Genomic DNA, 18,851 nt, shown 5'->3' on the forward strand with positions numbered 1-18,851 from the left:
TAAAAAGGAAAAAGAACGCCCATGCTAGAACCCCAATGATGCTTCCCCGTCCCATGCTAGAAATGTGTTGTGCGCCGTATGTAAGAAAAGTTTATGCACCCTGATTAGTTATGAAATGACTGGCTAGAAGCTCGTCGGCGCTAGGACGCTTCTCGTGGTCGATGAGGAAGGTCTGCGCCAAGAATGTTCGAGCATCGTCGCCAGCGTTGTCAGGAATTGTAGGGCTGGCATCGCCACTGCCACCAATCTTGAAGATGGCTTGAAGTTGAGTGCAGTTGGGATGCGGGTGGCTACCAGTAAACATCTCTACTACGAGGCAGCCGAGCGACCAGATATCGGCTTTGCGGGTGTAGGCTGTTTGTCGAACGACTTCTGGTGCCATCCAGAAGACGGAACCTTGAAGGGAGACACGCTGGGCTCCCTTCTTACCACCGCCTAATGTCGAGGCTTCAATACGCTTAGAGATACCGAAATCGGAGATCTTGACTGAGCCCTTGTTATCGACAAGGATGTTTGCGCCCTTGATATCTCGGTGGATGATGTCTCGTGAATGGAGGTAAGAAAGACCAGTGAGAATCTGGCGTACGAAGTTCTGAATAAGAGACTCGCCAAGCGGACCGTAGTTGACCAGCATGGTCGCCACGGAACCACCCGGAACGTATTCGAGGAAAATGTTAAGGTGGCTCTCGTCGGAGTTGGAGCCAAGGTACTGCACAATGTTCTTGTGCTTGAGTTCCCGAAGGAGGCCGATCTCGTGTTTCAGAGCTTCGACCATGTTCGTCTTCTTATGATCCATCTGGGAAGCACCGGCTACTGAAGGAAGCTCGACTTGCTTGACGGCCATGAGCTCACCAGTGACGGCATGCAGCGCAAGGTAGACACTTCCAAAAGAACCCTGTCCGATGAGAGCGCCCTTCATGTACTTGACGTTGTCCCAGGAGTCTTGTTCCAGATACTCGGCCAGTTCGTCATCTGACTCTTCGCCATCCTCAGCTATGGCTTCAGAAAGGCGCTTGTTAAGTGAATCACCGTTTTCAGTGTTGCTGCTACTGCTACCTGCAAGGCTGCTACCGCCGTCGTCGAAGTAGGATTGCAGAGTGGTGTTGCCGTCAGGATCTGTGATGGCAAGAGTATCCGAGCCACTGTCACCACCAAACGAGACGTATGACTTTCGGTTTGGCTCGAGGGGTGACTCTTCATCCAGAGGTTCCAAGACAGAAGATGCCATAGAGTCACGGTAACCAGATTGATTAGGTAGACCCAACCTCATGACTGAGAGTGGGCGAAGTGGTCGGGCTTGGGCACCGCCTTGGAGCCAAGTGTCGGCGATGGACGGCAGTGGTGGTGCATCCTTCAAGCTGGAGGCAACACTGAAGTTGGATGCCATTGAGAGACGCGAAGCCGCGCGGCTGAGTCGGTGAGAACGACGTATCGACATGCGGACGGTCTTGTCAATCTCATCTTTTCCGACGTCAGGGAAGTAGGAGGTCAGGTCAGATGTGATCAGTTCGCTGGGAGGTCGAGCACCGTAGAACTGCTTAAGCTTTCGGGCACGAGCATGGAAAATGGGCGATCTCGAAGGGTCGGCAGGCCCCTCCAGATTTTGAGCAGTTGAGTTGATGTGACGTTCTCGTTCCCTTGCAGACGTTGGCGACAGAGGATAGCTGACAGCAGCGAGGGATTCACCCGTCAGCTTCTCGATTTTGATCTGGCTGCGGTTGCTGGATGGCACGTAGACGGTGGAGTTTTGCTGGAAGTTCTGTTGTTGGTAGATGCCGGCGGCAGCCTTCAGTTGATCCTCGTCGGGCTCTCCAGCATGGACCTTGCGGAGTATTAACCGACCTCTTTCATGTCGATTCGCATCCTTGACAAGCCTGAAAAGCTCGATGTCACTCAAGCGTTCAGATAGTGAGGGGTCCGGCTCTCCGCTGTTGAGGATGTAGAAGCAGTAGTTCTTAACATGAGCAGTGTTGAGATGACCTTTGGTAAGAGTCTTGAGCATCACCTCTTCAGCGGTCTTGCAGCCTTCGATGTTCACGACCGATGTTCGTCCGCCATCGTAGATGACACGCACGAGAGCCTTGTCATGTGGCAGAATGGCGCTGTTCGTAGCGCTATCTACACTAGGACTGGCGCGAACATGGTGAGCGAAGCGGGCCGTTTGAGGTGTCTCAGTAGGTGTGGTGCGTTGATTACGAGAGTACTGTGAAGTGATGTTGACAGCGCTGCTGGAAGCGCTGAGGGGATGTGCGCCATATGTCTTGTTACCAAGCTCCTTGGGGCTGTTCATTCCACCTTGACGTTGCGAGCGAAGGCTCCGGGTCTCTTGGTCAACAAGAGGAGAGCCAGGACGCGAGGGAGGTTTGGCACCGTATGCGTAACTGCTGAGGTCGGAGTTCATAATTTGCCTGGACATGCGCTTCTCGGATCGCGAGCTTACGGGGTTGGAGGCGGTCGGAGGAGGATTTGATCGTGCAGAGTGAAGGGGTCGAGGAGAGCCGGAGGAGGGTGGGGTATATGCTGCGTTGTCGAGGGTAGCAAGCGATTGCCTGTTTGATGTTCTTCTTGAGGCCTTCTTGTACTCCTTGTTGCGCAATTGCTTTGCCTGTGAGCCGATGCGGACGCGGTCACCGACTTTCTTGATGCCCATGTCTTTCAGATGGGTCTGGTCCATCTCCATCAAGTTCTCGCCGTTGATGTGGTTGTGCTTGAATAGGTCGACATACTGGGCGCAGTTGATACGCTTCAGCCAATCGCCAACCTTGTCCTCGTCCCAATGTCTGCACATGTCAGTGGTGTAAGTGAAAGCCAGTCGGCAAGGAGAGCTCACCTAATGGCGTCGGGGGCATCATATATTTCGGAGAACTCTGACTCGGTGGGAGAAGCAAACATTGACTGCTCGGCTCGGGTGTTTGATGCATGGTTGCGGTAGCCAGAGAGGCCGGCATTGTACTGGGCCGAAGATTGTGCAGCGCTGCCACTCATGGAGGGTGCGGGATACGGAGACTTTGCGGCAAGCATGGCCATGTCTTGTCCTAGGTGTGTTGGAGAGAGGTTGTGGGCGGTGAGCTGAGCAGGCGGTGCGGTGCGGTCGGGCGGGCGGGCGGGCGTGTCGGTCTGTCTACTCTTCTATCTCATATATGCATCATGAGAATGCTACGCGTGATAAGATGGTGGGCGCGGTGAAGGTGGGTATGGATGTGGTTGTGGACGTGGTACGGGAGCAGCTTGGATGGTGATACCAAGAGCGTATTAGGCCGGGGGTCGCAACAACGATATAAGACGCTACGAGTGACTGAAAGCGTGCTGGAGGAGCTCAGTGGGGTCACTCAGAAGGGCGGCGTCTGAGGAATGCTGAATGCGGGTGCAAGGCGTCGTGGGATGGGGTGAGGTGGGTTGCAGGCGGACGGCCTTGTCTTTGTGGAATGGGGGTTTCGGCCTTCTTTATTACGGCGTTCGCGTTGCCCCCCGGGAAGATGGGCACGGAACACGTCGATTAGATAGGGAAACAAGACACGGTCTCGAAACAGAGGATGATCCCGTCGTCTTTGCTGGAGCGAGCGCGAGCGCAGAGATACCTTTTGCCATGGCTCGCGGCCGCCGTGAGATCTGAAACGACTAGAGTCTGGGACCTGTGCCAGCTAAACCCAACCAGGCCGACCGACTGCGGCCCTCCACCCAATGATTGCGTCGTGGACACGGCTTTGTCTTTGTCAGCGCCCGTAGACAGCACACACATGTCGCGAGCGCCCAGGTAGCTTTTCGCGACCTCATCAAAGACGTCTATTGAGCATCATGCAAACGCGTCGTTGTTGATGCGCGGTGGAGTCGTGAAGCTCTGCGGGCGCTATTCAGGGTCAGCACCGTTTTGGCGACTAGCCCATAGCTGCCTCGCGGTTTAATATAATCTTGGCCGCTCAGGGACAGCCTCGTCAGCTTGAAATAGCTACACGGCCCTTTACTCACCCCAGTGCCTGTCGCCGCCTATCTATCTGGGGGATTCGCGATGTGATCGCGTTTCTGTTTGCTGAGTCTGCCTGGCGCGTTACAGCGTGCTGAGCCGGAGCACGCGTACACGTACGGGACAACAGCCAGTCTGGCGCCTACCGAGATGCTGTGTGTCTCACGTCGCCCGCCTCGCCGCCGCTCTGCACATCTGCTCGCATTCCGGTAACCGCCCCGATGCGCATAAGCCGGCCCTGACTGATAGAGCGTCCCCATGCCACCCGCACCCCTTTTGCCCGTGTTTCTCATAAGTTGAACGGGGATGAATGGGTTGACTGTCATGCTGTAACCCGGGCGCGCAGTGGCCAGCAGCTGGTGGTGCCGTGTGGTTGAAACAAAAGACATGCAAACGGCGGAACCACGCCGCGTCACTGACAGCCGTCGCTACCACCGTCCTGACATGCGCTAGGCATGACGACTGCGTAGACTACTGAACCAAACAAACATAATCACCCTCGTTCCGCGAATCTCGTGTCCCCAGGTCTGCTGCTCCTGATGATCCTGTCCATCCTGCCACTCGGTTGGAGTTGACTGTTAATAGACGTGATGACGTTCTTCCATTCCCAGGCCTGCGTATGACGCAGACAGCAGGTCGCCTACACCCCAGCCTGCGGCACGCCCATGGCGCCGCACGAAGAAGATGGCTCAGCACAGCCAGTCAAACTTCGCTGAAGATAACGTTGTCCTACCTGCTGCTTGTGAACTCTCCTCCTTCCTCCTCTGTCCAGGGTATCGCTGCCTTAGAAAACGAAAAGCCGGCAATCCACCGGGCTGAGCCGTGTTTGCGACCACAGCCTTTCTTCCAACATCTTCTTCCTTCCGTGCCCGCATCTCCATTTTCCCGTATTCTCCAGCAACCTGTCACTATCGCGCCTGCATGGGAATTCTGCAATAGCAGCAGCACTTATTCGCTGCGCTCCACAAACGCTCGCCTACTCGACAACTCCCACCTAGCAACGTCATACTGCAGGTGCTCCCGAGCGCCTGCCCTTGGGCTCCAGCATGGCCTACCGTGACCAGCCCGACCACCACAACGGCTCCTACGTCTCGCCTTTCGACAAACAATACTACGACCGTGGCAGAAGCCCTGACTATGGCACAAGACCCAAGTCTCGCACTGGCACCGATGGGTCTGACTATCAGCCTCGTGACACCAGTCCGGCCTGGGACCGCCATAGTGTCGACAGTGGCTCGCAACCAATGCAGCAGCCCTTGAAGAGTGCTATCGGACATGCCTTTGAAAAATCTGATGCCGCCAGAGTCGTCGACCCGGATCTCATTGCTCAAATCACTGAGCAAGTAAAGAAGTCGGTCTTGGATGAGATCAAATCAAGCGGCATGGCTGGTACGACACACGCTCAAGCTGTACCTGTCTCCCCACAACAATGGAGCCCGCCCTCGCCAATGTCAACATCAAACTCGATTCCACCCCGCGACGTGTATACCCCGCCTTCCCCGAAGCGCACCGACTTTCCAGGCCAACCATCTCCGGAGCGCGACCCCTTATATCGCGACCCGCTGCTGGATGGGAACAACAGTGATATTCCTACCCCACGTCCTGAGAGAAGCGCACCGGTAGAGCGGGAGCGGCCGTCTGTGCGACCAGGCCTTGCGCCCAGAATGATGACCGAAGATTATACTCCGATTGAAAAGATGTGGCAGCGACTGTTCGAGGCAGACGGTCAGCCTCTACCTCGTCTCGGCCAGCTCTTACGAGGTTTGGCTCTGCATCTGGTGCGTACTCAAGTTCAAACAGTAACAACGTGCTAACGATGGCATAGATCGAAGACTACGAACCAAAGCACAGTTTGGTCATCTCTCCTGCCAAGATGCTCAAGTTCTATGAAGAAGTCAAGCTCAAGGATGAGATTTACCCATGGTCCAGTAAGACAGGCTAGCGTCTATAGTCCCGTTCTTATGCTAACACATGTAGCAATTTTCGGAGAAGTCTCTTATTCGGCACTGTCAAAGATATACCGCGACATGCGATGCCAGCACCATCTCATTCAGGAGCATCCCGCCGAGGCACCTTACATCCCTGCACTTACTCCTGCAGGCTTTCAGGAGTGGATGACTACAATGATTCAGGCCTATCCTGATACCGAGTACGAGCGACTGGTGAAAGCAATCTTGGACATGCCCATCAGCAACGCAGATGACCGGAAGGAACGCTTCCCGAAAGAACTTCCCCGCAGGATGTTTCCAACCGTTGAGAACCTACATGCGCAGCAAAGGTGTGCCGCAGCCTTGTCCTCTGAGGGAGTTGGTCCGCTACGTAGGGCGCCCACCTTCCCGCCGCCGCCGCCCAAGACGGCTCCTCCATCAGGGCCTAAACTTGAGCGCGAACGCAGCCCATACTCCGGAAAGCCTGAAGTGAGGCCGTTTGACTTCGAAGAGGAGCCCATGTCTACATCAGTACCCATCGAACGAGAGCGCAAGCCATATTCAGCGGCTCCAGGTGGCGGAAAATCGTACACCGACGACATGAGCTCTAGTACCTACTCTGATGGTGCTGCGAACGAGAGGCGTCGACGCGCACAATCAAGCGCCGGCCAAGGACCATTTGCGCCGCCTCCTCCTGATGCTCACTATCACCAGCAGCCTCGTCACGGCTCGAATGCTCGACCCCGAAGCCCGAGCTTTTCCAGTTACGGTACCCAGTCCGATCCGACGGTGCGAGACATCCCCAATAACTACTACGCTTCTAACATGCACAACGTCGCGGATGACTCTCATCGTTATGGCAGAGACTCTGACACCAAGAGGCACACTCGTCAGCGGAGTGGTACTGGTGGTATGAACGGATCTTTCGACTCCCAAACCCGATCACTATACGACGATGATGATTATCTGAGATCAAGGTGGAACTAAAAAAAAATGGAAGAGTGGACCAGAGGTTTCGACTACCGTCGCTACTAGTCAGTCATGTCACTATATGACGGGCCTCAATCGCCCACCAAATTTATGACTTTACGACATATACCCCGGTTTTCCTGTCGCTGCAGCTGTCTCCTTACTGCTTTCGGTACCTGTGCTTAGTAGAACGGCGTGTCCTTTTTCATCCACACTGGTCTTTGTCACATACCCCGTTTTGCGTTGCTTTACTTTCCTATCTTGATTATCCTGTCGGAAATGACGGTCGCTGTACAATATTATCATGTTTGTTTGTCAAATAGTTGACAAGTTCGTTTTCTTCGTTGCGTCCGCACTGCAATTTCAGCAAATAAATGATCAAACACGAAACTGGTAGCCATTCTTCAACATGCTGCTTTTCCTTACATGGAACGCCCATTTCCAGGATGATACGCCTACGCATGTCAACGCAATCAACGCACCAACAAAGCTGTGATCTCAACCCATTTAACCCCGCCCAATGCGCTCCCTAGTCCCCTACTTCAATTTCCCGCCCTTCTCAACACTAGTACCACGCTTCTTCAGTCGACCAACGAATCTAGATACTCCCAAACCTATCTTCCTCAATTTCTCACGATGTGACTTTGCTAGCCTCGCTTCCTCTTCTTTGTCCAGATCAGACATGGATTTCAGTTGCTCTTGTGTCAGCATGTCCACAAAGTTCTGAGCTGGTTTTCTTGAAGACGAAGATGAGCTCTGTCGAGTGACTTGGGTGCCCAGTGCTTGAGGCTGGCTAGGGAAGTAAGATTTGTTCGAGTAGGAGTAGGAGGAAGGAAAGCGCGGGACGGGACTACGGTGGGGAGTGGCGCCGAAATGAATATGAGATTGGGATGGGGGTGCGAGCCTGGGTGAGGACGGAGAAGTGTGGAGTGGGGTGGTAGTGGCAGCGCTATTGTTGGATGACATCTTGGTGTTGTCTTTGCTCTGGTTCCTACTCAGCTGGAGTGCTCTACGAAGAAGAGAGAAAGAGCAAAAAAAACCGAGAAGCTTTTTCAGGCTTGGTGTGAGCTTTCAAAAGGCAATAGCACAGTGTACGGAGATAACATGCGTTTACAGTGTTTGCTTAGTCTCAACTCTGGTTTCGTGAAAGTGACACCCGTGGTTCGCGTTCTTTCATCGTACCCAAACGAATCCTTGTCTTTCTATTCGATGCTCTGCTTATCAACGTATTATCTCGTAGCTTATCAGCGAATCGTTCTCTACAGGGTCTAAGCACTTGAACTTTTGTCGGTTGTGCAACCAGCTTTCCTTCAAGCCCGTCACAAGATTAGCATTTCCTCTCCAGTAATCCTCTTTAGACCCATGTCCGTTCGTTCTCGATAACCAGACTACTCTGCGCCTACCCAACCGTCGCAGCAGTACCCCATGAGTCCATGCTATGAACCGAGTGAAGAGCAACACCAAACCTCGTCTTTCTTTCGTTGGCGCTCTCTCGCGCAACTTTGTGATCATCACTTGAACACAGTCCTCAATGACAATGAGAGAAGGCGAGACCCGGTAGATGCGCCAGCCACGCTCCTCAGCCTCGTCGATGTAGAATCCCGAATTCTTCGGGACTGTGATGGCGGCAGGGCCGGAAGCGCCACAGAGTGAACCATCGGCATAGCCGATAGTCGTTTTGTAGAGCATGACGGAGAGACGCTGTGAGCTGGAGAAGGAGACGATGCGATCACGCTCGAGCAAGGGCGGTGCAGTTCGTGGATTTGAAAAGGCTTTCTGTCGGAATGAGCGATGTTCTTGCATTCCGGAAGTGGGTTAATCTTGGAAACTTACGCCTCTGACCATGACATACTCACTGTTGAGAAGTCGTTCCAACATCGTCTGCTGTATATCTACAGAAGCCGCTGCGATTCTCGCCTTCATAAACACCAACTCAAGGATGGCAATAGACCGAAACACCACGTAGTCTCTGAGTACTATCCTATCGGATGAACCCTTCAAGACCACTGCGACATAGATCAACGTGAAGAAGTTCACGAACGGAGTATCGGACCAGATGAATCGACCAGCCCTTCTCAATGCCATGATCGGCATCACTAGGCTTCTCTCTCGGCAAGCCACCAATGTTGATGCGAAAAATGTCAAGCCGAATGTCGCTGCGATAAGAGTGTTGAGTACAGTGGCTGGTAGAAGTAGGTTCATCGCGATAGCACAGGCGAGCGAGACGATCAAGAGAATGAATCCAGTGTTGGTGAAGTACAGCTCTGCAAGCTCACCATCGTGATCTTTCGAAAAGACGGAAGTGTAGCCATCGAGCACGATAGATGTCTTGGTTCCAGCCTTGTCCCTATGACGGATTGAGAGATGGTAAAGTACTGCGAAGCCATTGCTGATCTCCTTGAGAAAGACAGTGATACAAGAATGCAGCAGCAGTGCACTCCCGAAGTTGATCTCCTGCTTCCAAGGAACAGCTGACATGCTGTGAGAAGGTGTTCGAAGGGAGCTGTGACGTTGTGACAGGAGGTGAAATCACTCACGAGGCTGAGGAGTGACAGTATGCCTAACCAGGCAGATAGCTGTTTGTATTGGCTGACATACGCCACTATTTCGCAAACGAAGACATTGTGGGTATTGACCGGATGTGTGGCTCAATTGGAGTATAGCCAGCCCCATGGCCTGCCTGAATCTAACCTTTCTGAGCCGTTGTCGCTAAAGACAGACGGAGCGTTACAATGACAAACTCATTGTGGTCACTACGATAACGACCAAGAGACCAGTACCAATTTGAGAGCCTGGAGTACTAGACCCATTCTTTTCATTCTTTTATCAAGGCGCTAGAACGGCGTTGCTTATCGAGGTCATATTTGGCTGGACTTACTGATGTGATCTGAACGACGGCATTTGGGCCTTGTTTCTTTAATGCAACCAAGATGCAGCGGTGAGTGGACTTGAGTAGGCTTTCTATAACCTTTCCACCACCTACTCAACTCATCCCTTATACTACGAGAATTATGGGCAAATGCTAAGGTGTTAGCCAAGTCATTTCCCCGTCGATGCCTGTAAATGTTGCGTCAGAGTTTGAGATTACGGTGGATAGACTGCTAACGTGGTGTAGTCTGCGGTCTGATAGAAGATGTGATGAAGCAGAGAGTGGGCAGAAGAGTGGAGGGTGAAAAGACAATTGCTGTTATGTAAGTATGCTTGACGAGAGATAAGTGGAAGGCGAAAAAGCTCATCAGTAAGAGGAATATGTGTATTAAGAATTAGTCGACCTTCATAGTTCTCGCCGTCACCCTACGAAACCGGAGTAATCGCGACATTGTCAACCTGGATCTCCTTCGCTGACCCAAATGCACCTGAATAGGTAAACTCGATCCTCAGGATAACGCTACTGGCAGTGGTACTGAAAATTCCACTACCGACAGCTGCAACAGGCGTGAAAGAAGTGGCCGTGATCACACCACCAGCTAGAGCAACATCGTTGACATAGGCCGTTGCAGAAACAGTACCGCTAGTTGTTACGCGGCGCGCCTGGAAACTCACTTGATAAGTAGTTCCAGGGCACAGAGTGATGGCCTGGACGAGGCGTTGCGGCAGATTGTTGTTTCCGGCGTTGACCCTTGATCGAACAACGGACGAGCTTGCTGAAACGCTTACTCGTACCACGTCTGCCTCGCCAGTAGTGAGGGTACTCCATGTGCCGGACAGAGAAGTCTCGAAATCGCCGTTGACAACGGCATTGGCACTTGGAGAACATGAACTAGCACCAGCACTGGGCGTGGCAGTCGCTGTGACGGTGACCGTCGAAGCGGGAGCCGTTTCAGTAGTCGTTGCTAGATCGCCAGGGAGGGTGACGGTCTCAGCCGGGAGAGTGACGGGAAGCGTGACAGTAGAATCTTCTCCGGGTAGTGTTACTGTCGTTGGAACTGTGACAGTAGTGATTTCTCCTGGACCAGGAATTGTGAGGGTGGATGTTGTCTCTTCGCCAGGGAGCGTGGTTGGTACTGTTACAGTCGCGGCAGGAAGTGTGACAGTCGCAGCATCTCCAGGAATTGTGACGGTTGTGATTTCTCCAGCACCTGGGATCGTGAGAGTTGAAGTTTTGTCTTCGCCCGCAATTGTCACAGATACTGTTGCTGTTGATGGTGCTCCAGGCATCGTAACGGTGATGACTTCTCCTTCTCCGGGAACGGTCAGTGTAGACGTCTTTTCATCCCCAGGTACAGTGACGGTGGTGACTTCCCCAGCACCAGGAACTGTGAGTGTTAAGGTTGACGGAGGAAGGGTCACCGTTTTCGTTTCTCCGGGGACGGTGACCGTGGTGACTTCTCCCTCTCCTGGGATCGTGATCGTTGTGGTAACCTTGTCACCAGGCAGCGTAACTGTAGTGATACCACCAGAAACCGTGATAGCAGATTGAGATGCGGTAACAGTAACCGCAGAGCAAGAAGAAGTACCAACTACGGCGGAAGATGATCGCGGAGGTACGACGACGGAGGTCAAGGTTGACCCAGTGGCAGAGGAGGACGAGGCACCGTTACATGAGCCAAAACCTTTCTGGCAAGTAGTGGCAGCGCAGTATGAGTTTGTACTTCCACAGTAGCTATTGCAGCCCATTAGATTGATTCGGTCGGTTCGGCACAGCCACTCTTACCTATACTGCGAGCAGCAATCACCGAAGCGCGAACCTGCGCAGGTTTGACCTCCATGTTGTGGACCACAGCGTCCATCCTGTGAAACCTTCGTTGCAGGAGCAGTCGCCGGCGTCTTACACTGTCCGTAATTTGCTTGACATCCAGTATTACAATGATCTGCTGTCGTGCCGCTTATGATTGTTAGCGCGGGGGAGGAATACATACGGTATACAGCAGCGAACTTACCACCACGACTGCGATGAGCAACAGGACCCAAAACTTGACCCAGCACAGGTGAGGCCAAAGCTTACGCCGCAACGGCCATTCGTCGATACCCGTTGAGCATCTCCGATGCTAGCAAGTAGAGATGTTACGATGAGCACCGGAAGGGACAACATGACTGCAACTGAAACGACAGACTTCTCAAGGAAGGACTAAGCAAATGTATGAAGTCGGACCAAGCTCACCGCACCGAAGCTGGTGATAGCCCTTCCTTATATCCATCATGAGGCTGTTGCATGGGTTGTGCAAATACTGGGGTAGACGAGAAGCTAAGGAAATTGACGGCTGTATGAAATGCTTTTGTACTATTTGGGCCTCCTTGCCCCACAACGGTCAGGTAAGGTCTCTCCAGGGGTCTGGATCTAGTAAGAAGCATCGGCTGGACCGAAACTACTGACACGATATACATCAGGGGATCGACCCGTAGACCTGTTGTTCGGAAGATATACTGCAAGGATTGCTGATGGTTGCGCCATGTCTTTTTCGTAAGTACCTACGTAGATAGCCTCGGCCAGGAGAACCACGAAGGATAAGAACATTGGAAAATTCCCTCTCGCAGTACCTATACGAGCTTTGTGAGCACAAAAACGAGACATTAGGGGGTGGTGTGGCTGTTGTTCAGCCTTGAAAAGCTAGTCACCATGGCGCCATCGTACCTAGCGTGAGTTCTAGACTGCTTAGCGCCTACCACCACAACAGCCACCATGTGTATTGGAGAGCGATGCGTCTAAATTGACTCGCAAGCGACGCATTCCTGACTAAATGGTTGGGCACTGGATTTCCTAGTCGAGCGATGTGGAAGAAACATTTTGACTTTGAATAACAGCATATAATCCATGCTCCATTGGAATAACCGAGATTCATAGTACAGCTTCCGCATCACAATCACCTTGCTTGGTCGATGCTAGTCTGCACACTGCTGATTTCTCTGTATTTGTCTGACTCTTTACGCTCGGATGTCTGGATACACAGGATGGCTACCTTTATCGCCAGCAAGGTAAGCTCAAAGGAACTCCGTGCGCGGTTCTGCAGCTCGGGCGGACAGCTCTTGAAAACTTTTGACACGATGCACAGTGTGACTGGAGATATTATTCAGTATCGAAGAGTCCGGGTTTGCAGCCTGGTTTTGAACTGGGGGTCGGGATCGGTGCGTCGAACAGGTCGCAAGCTAGGGAGGCTGATGATGATGGAGGGCTCTCAGGCGCACATTTAGACCGTTCGGCCAGCTGATATCAGTGTGTGGGTCAAAGAGAAAGCAACATTGACAGTGTTACCTATATGCTTCTGTTGCTCATGGTGTAGTTGGCTTCGCCCAGTCCGATTGATGACTTTGGTCTCGCCCGCAATTCTGGTAGGTTAGTGAGATCCCGCTCCGGAGGGCTACGTGTACTAGCTGTTTTTTTCACCTGCTTGAGCGATCCACTGTGAACGTCTCTGATCAGTGAAAATCTTGGAGGATGTAGAACTATCGGTGTACTTCAGGATTGTCGATCGCCATTTCTTGGTGCAAAGTTTAGCATCACCAGCTTGCCGTGCGAAAATGCTGTTTTGGCGGACTCGCAATGCTTCGCAGTAACGGTATCGCTAAGGCGCGCAAAAAGCAATAAAACAACCTTACATCGCAAAGAGATCAATAGTTAGCAGGTCGTATCTGCTGCTTGTTACTAGCGCTGGGGACAGAGGGTTCCTTTCAGTGCTGCTAATGCATAGAGTGCTGAGCTTGTCTTATGTTCGATTACAGATATCTTTAGTTAAAGCGAGATTCCTTCACTGATTAGCAAGAGTGTTATTCCGCAGTCTTTATTGTTGGCGGCAAAAGGCTTCTGAAGATCGCTCACTGTTTTGTAGCCAAGGAGCAAATTACCAATGTGGAGCGTCGGATTGCATGCAAATCTCTGAATGTGGTATCCTCGAGCCTCCGGACGAAAATGATGACTGTGTTAGGAGAGTCGAGGAAACTGATCATACGGGCCGAAACCGTCGTCCACGGCTGTTACCGCAACCAAGGCTAGGCAACGTAATCACACATATAGGCCCCTCAGATACTGTATGTGCCGAACGACGATCAATCGGGATACTTGAAAGAAGGTTGCGAAGTCCGTCTGAGTCGGAGAGTATATCTCCGCGCCATGCGCTTGCTCACGTCCGTATGAACGCGCCGTACATGATGGGGCCGGGTGTCCCCAGACACGCCTGATCACTTCTCTTTGGCCGTGTGAATGTCGTGTAGCCAACAACAGTTACCCTAGTAAGACCAACACAGTTGTATGAAGTGGAACTCAGCGACGTCATGGTTGGGACTAGACAGCCTTGGAGCGCCATCAGTGCTGGGATCAGGGTCATTAGGATTGGGAACTTGAAACGAGTCCGGGAAAGATGCACTGCGCCGTAAAGTTTGGATATTCTTCATATAGGTATGCCTCAGTAAGGCGCAGTGCGTACAGAGTAGTCTCAGGCGGACATCGTGAATCCCGACGCGATAGCCCCCGAAATAGCGCGGCAGATGGCTGAGCAAGCAGGTCGTGCCGCAAATAGCACGACCCCCCAGCGTCAATCCGACTCGATCGGTCCTCGCACCCAGCGGGGTCCGACAACCACAATAACCTTGAATGTCTCTGATTGCACCCCGAAACTAATTATGCCTCACAACAACGAATCCTTGTGATAACGTACGTCTCGCAACTGTCAGGCAGGCATGTTTAGCGATTGTGCGTCAGTGGACACTCCGAGCGTTGACCCATGCTTCCATGGCCGCCCATACGGAGTCGGCCTCCATCTCACTCAGCTCAGCTCTCGCAGGGCACTGCATGCATCTGTCCGGAACGCCACGGCCGGGCTATTCATGGGGCTCTCTGGCGTCAAGTAGCACCTTAAGCCATGGCTATCTTGGCCTCGGACGATATACTGTCCATGCCCTGCAATCGTGACTGACTTGTCTATGCAATCGCGGCTCCAATGGGGGATTCCTTACAAAACTACTCATCCCCAGCGACCTCAAACGCATCCTTATAACTAATTACTGCAGCCTGCTACGTCATTAATCGAACAGCTGAAGTGCGACAGCTTACATGCTCCTACCTTTCTTTGATTGAAGCACTTCGTCTGCTGAACGGAAAAGAATGTCGGGTTTACTAAAGAGAAACACGAAGAAGTCAGCCACCATTTTGCGGGCAGTTCCAGCGAGTACGGAAGATGAAGCGGGTCTCCACATTCGTCAGCAAGACACAGCAATGCAAGTTCCGCTGTCTGCAGATGATAGCAACTCACCATTATCAGCCGGCTCTACTGTACCAACCCCTTCAAGATCAGCATCTATCTGGCGTAAGCCGTGCAGAAAGAGGAAGCGCAATCCTTCGCTAGATGCAGGGACGGGAGCCAGTCCTACGGCAGAGAAAACGTCGACATCGAGCCACGCATCCCTTACAGGTGCGATTGGAACTTACAAACACGGGAAGATCCAATGGCGAAGAAAGGATCGCAGCTCCCCCGTCAGCCACAAGAGAAACAACCCAAGCAGGGAGAAGCACCCGAGCCCAAAGCCCAAGATACAAGTAGTAATCCCTTGTGGAAAACCACTCCCCGCTCTTCCATTTTTCGACTCATCCCCCATCGAGCTTGAAGGCAACCACGAAGTATCGCCACCATCAGCAAGCCACAATCGCATGCGGGATTCTATCGTATCTCCACTTGCGCAGTCGCAAACGCAGTGCATACCAAGATCAGAGCGCCACATTCCAGAGCATCCCAAGAGCAGCTTCGAATCGAGTAGCTCGAATAATGAATCACAAGAGAGCGATGCCTCATCGCTGCATAGCAATCGCTCTTCAGAGACCAGCATAGAGAGCGATATCTCTCCCAAGCAAGAAAAGTCATTACAACATTCGGTGTATCTTCCAAGTGGTCAGACTATAGTGCCTGGAGGATCGTTGTATTCTTCCTCTAGGATCACAACGAATTCAACAGGGGACAATTGTCATGCTCCACCGACGGTGCCCCCTCGAGCATACATCCACCGATGTTCCAGCGAGGAGGACCTCCTCTTCCAACCGACTTGTGCCCTACATGTTACACAGCGCAAGCCAAGATTGAGCCGAAAGTCCTCCAAACGGAGCGGTCCGCGGGAGAATTCTGCCGCGGACGCGGGCATGACCATGGTCAACGAAGCGATCTCCTTCGCATCTGGAACATTTCCAATACCTCCACGTGCATCTAGCCCTACGCTCAGTGAGGCTGAGTGTGACCTGCACGCTCAATTGGCTTCTTCGTTTGGTAGCAATAGCGATCCTCGGACATGTCTCCAAGATCGGATGCCCCTTGCAGAAGGCAACCCTTTCCGGGAGGGCGTACATGAACTTCCAGCTGAGGGCGGAAAATTGATTGATACTGAGAGCCAGCCCCCGATAGATCCGGTCGATGTCGTACTACCTGACACTCCACCTCCAGTCGTCCCTCGCAAATCCAGCAGGCGACAATCAGCTGCCAAGAAGACAATCGGAGTTGACTGCCTGCCACACAATCACATCGCTTCGCAGATGATGCAACAGTGCTCCCGATCGAGCACAGCATTGACCCTTATGATTCCGCAGTTTAAAAGATCAAGTGTGGATCTAGTATTCTCCTCGCCTCCTGTTGCAACGTACGACGCCCAGCCGACTATTACGCCTGCTGGAGCTGAGAAGGTTATACTCAGTATTTTTCAACACCTGGACCACTTCAACGATCTCTTTGCCGCAGCTCTTGTTAACCAAGGCTTCTATCGCGTGTTCAAACGCCATGAACTCGAGCTCATCAAGTTTACCCTGCGGAAGATGTCGCCGCCAGCCTGGGAGTTCAGGGAGATTGCCTTTCCCGGACACGACCATTTACATGCAGAAGACCTGGAGACGACACGACCTGCAGAGGAATACAACCCCGCGTCATATGTCAAGCTTCAGAAGCGAGATATCCAAGTCATACGTGCCATCAAGTCAGAGATCTTGGAGAAGTGTCAGTCCTTCGTTCGACCGGAAATATCGGCTGCGCTCGTGAGTGTATGTCCAGCCGAGTCGGCCAGGGTGGATGACGCTTTGTGGCGCATCTGGACGTTCTGCAAGATATTTGGCTCAGGAAAAGGACGTGAGGAGGATATCGTTGCCCAGATGGACTGGCTCAATGGCGGTATGCTAGTGCACCAGGCCACCTGCACCTTCAGCATTATGAGCACAGATCTCATGAGCGACACATTGGTCGGCGCACCGGAGTGCTTTGGGCAAGGGAATGTAGGTGGTTTGTCCGCCGAACAACTTTTTGACATGATGGAATTATGGACCTGCCTCTCGGTTCTGCTTCAGAATTTCGAGGGGCGCACTGTTCAGGCTCGACAAGCTGGCATCTACGACAACACTGATATTCGAGGTGGAGATATTGATGGCGAAGAGATGATGCTTAGTTCGTCTACCCCTCCAACGTACCACGGAACTTGCTAATCAAACCAGACGAGTGGATCTACTATCTTCTTACCTTCGGCCTCGACACTGTCGTTATGCTCACTGGTCCATATCACCCCTTGGATCCAAGAGCCTTCACTATTGCAGCTGAGAAAGGATGGGTGAACTGGAAGCCCCCTGTGCTTGATGGTACCCGACAACACTTCCTCAAAGAAGCAGCCCGACGCGTGTACGAAGACAAGATCGCGCACAAGTACGCCAAAATATCTATCCGTGACGTACAGCGCCAGCAGTCCAAGATTCGTATTCAGAAACACATACACGAGCTGCAGCATCGTAAGAAGAGTGGTGAGCCTCGGCCAATGATTCGTATGTCCCAGGAAAGGCCCATGTCAGATTGGGATACTGTCATTCGAAATTTGACACGACCGCCGCCTCCACCCCAAGGTCCAGGGAATGAGATCATCACGCATGTTCCAGCCCTGAGATCAGCTTCTGTAGAGGAAGTGGCAACATCTGTACCTCTTCCCGGTTCCAGATCAACGTCCAGCAGAACGTCCTCACCGCCTCGTCGAATTGTTGCTCAACCGCTGCTTCCAACACCTCCACCCTCAACAGTGCCTAGTAACCATGATCGACGTAGTGTAACTTCAGATCTACCATCCATTGAAGAGCAACCACCGTTGCCGCCACGTCGGACAGTAGCCCAGCCTCTTCTCCCATCCCCTTCAGCATCAACGGTACAGAGTAACCGTGATTTGTACACCATGGGCAGTGTATCAAGCGTGGGCTCTCCACCCCGTCGTATGTTTGCTCAACCGCTTCTACCAACACCGTCACCCACAACGGTGCCAAGTAATCGTGACTGGTATCGCTACAGCACGGGCACCTCAATGCCTTCTATTCTTGAAGACCCACTCCACCATCCTCTTTCAGAACCGTCCGGCCCGCCTCACCCCGCGTTCCGACCTCATCCCATGTCATTGCCTTACAGCGAGCGCCACATGCGTCAAGGCAGTCAGTCCTCTGGAAGCTTCAGCTCCAGAAGCGTAGCCGTCCAACAACACGAACAACAGCACCACATCTTTGGATCCCGAAGTCATGAGAATACGGCCGACAAAGCGATATATCGCATCGTGGAAATGGGGTTCACAGCCGACCAGGCGAGAGAAGCGCTAAGATTAACAGATCTTGGCGACGGATTGAGGGTCGATCGGGCGGTCGAGTTCTTGCTCAGTCGGCAGGCCTGAGCTTGGCATGTGTTTGGAGATCGCAAATCCTTTGCCAAAAACTGGCACTTTCCTTTCGTAGGCGACGTAGCATGTTTTCGGTCCTTCATTACCTTAGCGCAAGATACCCATCCCTTCGTTCAATTTTCCTATACCATGTAGTTTATAGTCTTTCTATGTATCTTTTTCTTTCACATACACTTTCCGAACTACATGCAATTGTTAAACTGGGTGCCTGGTTATCCACCGGAAAAAACGGTTGGAGCCGTAGGATCGGCTGTAAATTACCTCAAGGGGACGTGCGGACATTGCGGGATGCCTAAACCACGATGTTCAGCCACTCCTGAATCGTATAGCCAATTGTAAAATGGAGAATACAGCCCACTGTCCCCAACGCTAATGAAGGGATTATCCACACGTGC

General features: G+C 52.5%; 6 protein-coding genes across 6 annotated transcripts; 2 read left to right on the top strand and 4 right to left on the bottom strand.

Annotated features, from left to right (window-relative positions):
• Nucleotides 1–91: 91 nt before the first annotated feature.
• On the bottom strand, nt 92–3,027 carry AA0111_g3312 (hypothetical protein; the record flags this gene model as incomplete). The annotated part of the gene is made up of 2 exons (XM_028649183.1): nt 92–2,780; nt 2,831–3,027. 2 exons carry the CDS (start codon nt 3,025–3,027, stop codon nt 92–94), a joined length of 2,886 nt encoding a protein of 961 aa, XP_028508969.1.
• A 1,980-nt stretch (nt 3,028–5,007) lies between these two features.
• AA0111_g3313 (hypothetical protein) lies at nt 5,008–6,876 on the top strand (the record flags this gene model as incomplete). The annotated part of the gene is made up of 3 exons (XM_028649184.1): nt 5,008–5,739; nt 5,787–5,889; nt 5,939–6,876. 3 exons carry the CDS (start codon nt 5,008–5,010, stop codon nt 6,874–6,876), a joined length of 1,773 nt encoding a protein of 590 aa, XP_028508968.1.
• Nucleotides 6,877–7,395: 519 nt separating this feature from the next.
• Nucleotides 7,396–7,824, bottom strand: AA0111_g3314 (hypothetical protein; the record flags this gene model as incomplete). Its single annotated transcript, XM_028649185.1, has 1 exon — nt 7,396–7,824. The coding sequence occupies one exon, from the start codon at nt 7,822–7,824 to the stop codon at nt 7,396–7,398; it is 429 nt and encodes a 142-aa protein (XP_028508975.1).
• Nucleotides 7,825–8,079: 255 nt separating this feature from the next.
• Nucleotides 8,080–9,336, bottom strand: AA0111_g3315 (hypothetical protein; the record flags this gene model as incomplete). The annotated part of the gene is made up of 2 exons (XM_028649186.1): nt 8,080–8,634; nt 8,692–9,336. 2 exons carry the CDS (start codon nt 9,334–9,336, stop codon nt 8,080–8,082), a joined length of 1,200 nt encoding a protein of 399 aa, XP_028508974.1.
• Nucleotides 9,337–10,152: 816 nt separating this feature from the next.
• On the bottom strand, nt 10,153–11,475 carry AA0111_g3316 (hypothetical protein; the record flags this gene model as incomplete). Its single annotated transcript, XM_028649187.1, has 1 exon — nt 10,153–11,475. One exon carries the CDS (start codon nt 11,473–11,475, stop codon nt 10,153–10,155), a length of 1,323 nt encoding a protein of 440 aa, XP_028508973.1.
• A 3,529-nt stretch (nt 11,476–15,004) lies between these two features.
• On the top strand, nt 15,005–18,450 carry AA0111_g3317 (hypothetical protein; the record flags this gene model as incomplete). Its single annotated transcript, XM_028649188.1, has 2 exons — nt 15,005–17,201; nt 17,249–18,450. 2 exons carry the CDS (start codon nt 15,005–15,007, stop codon nt 18,448–18,450), a joined length of 3,399 nt encoding a protein of 1,132 aa, XP_028508972.1.
• Between the last annotated feature and the right edge of the window lie 401 nt (nt 18,451–18,851).

Source organism: Alternaria arborescens, assembly GCF_004154835.1.
Source record: "Alternaria arborescens strain FERA 675 chromosome Unknown contig_6, whole genome shotgun sequence".
NCBI classification, from domain to species: Eukaryota; Fungi; Ascomycota; class Dothideomycetes; order Pleosporales; family Pleosporaceae; genus Alternaria; species Alternaria arborescens.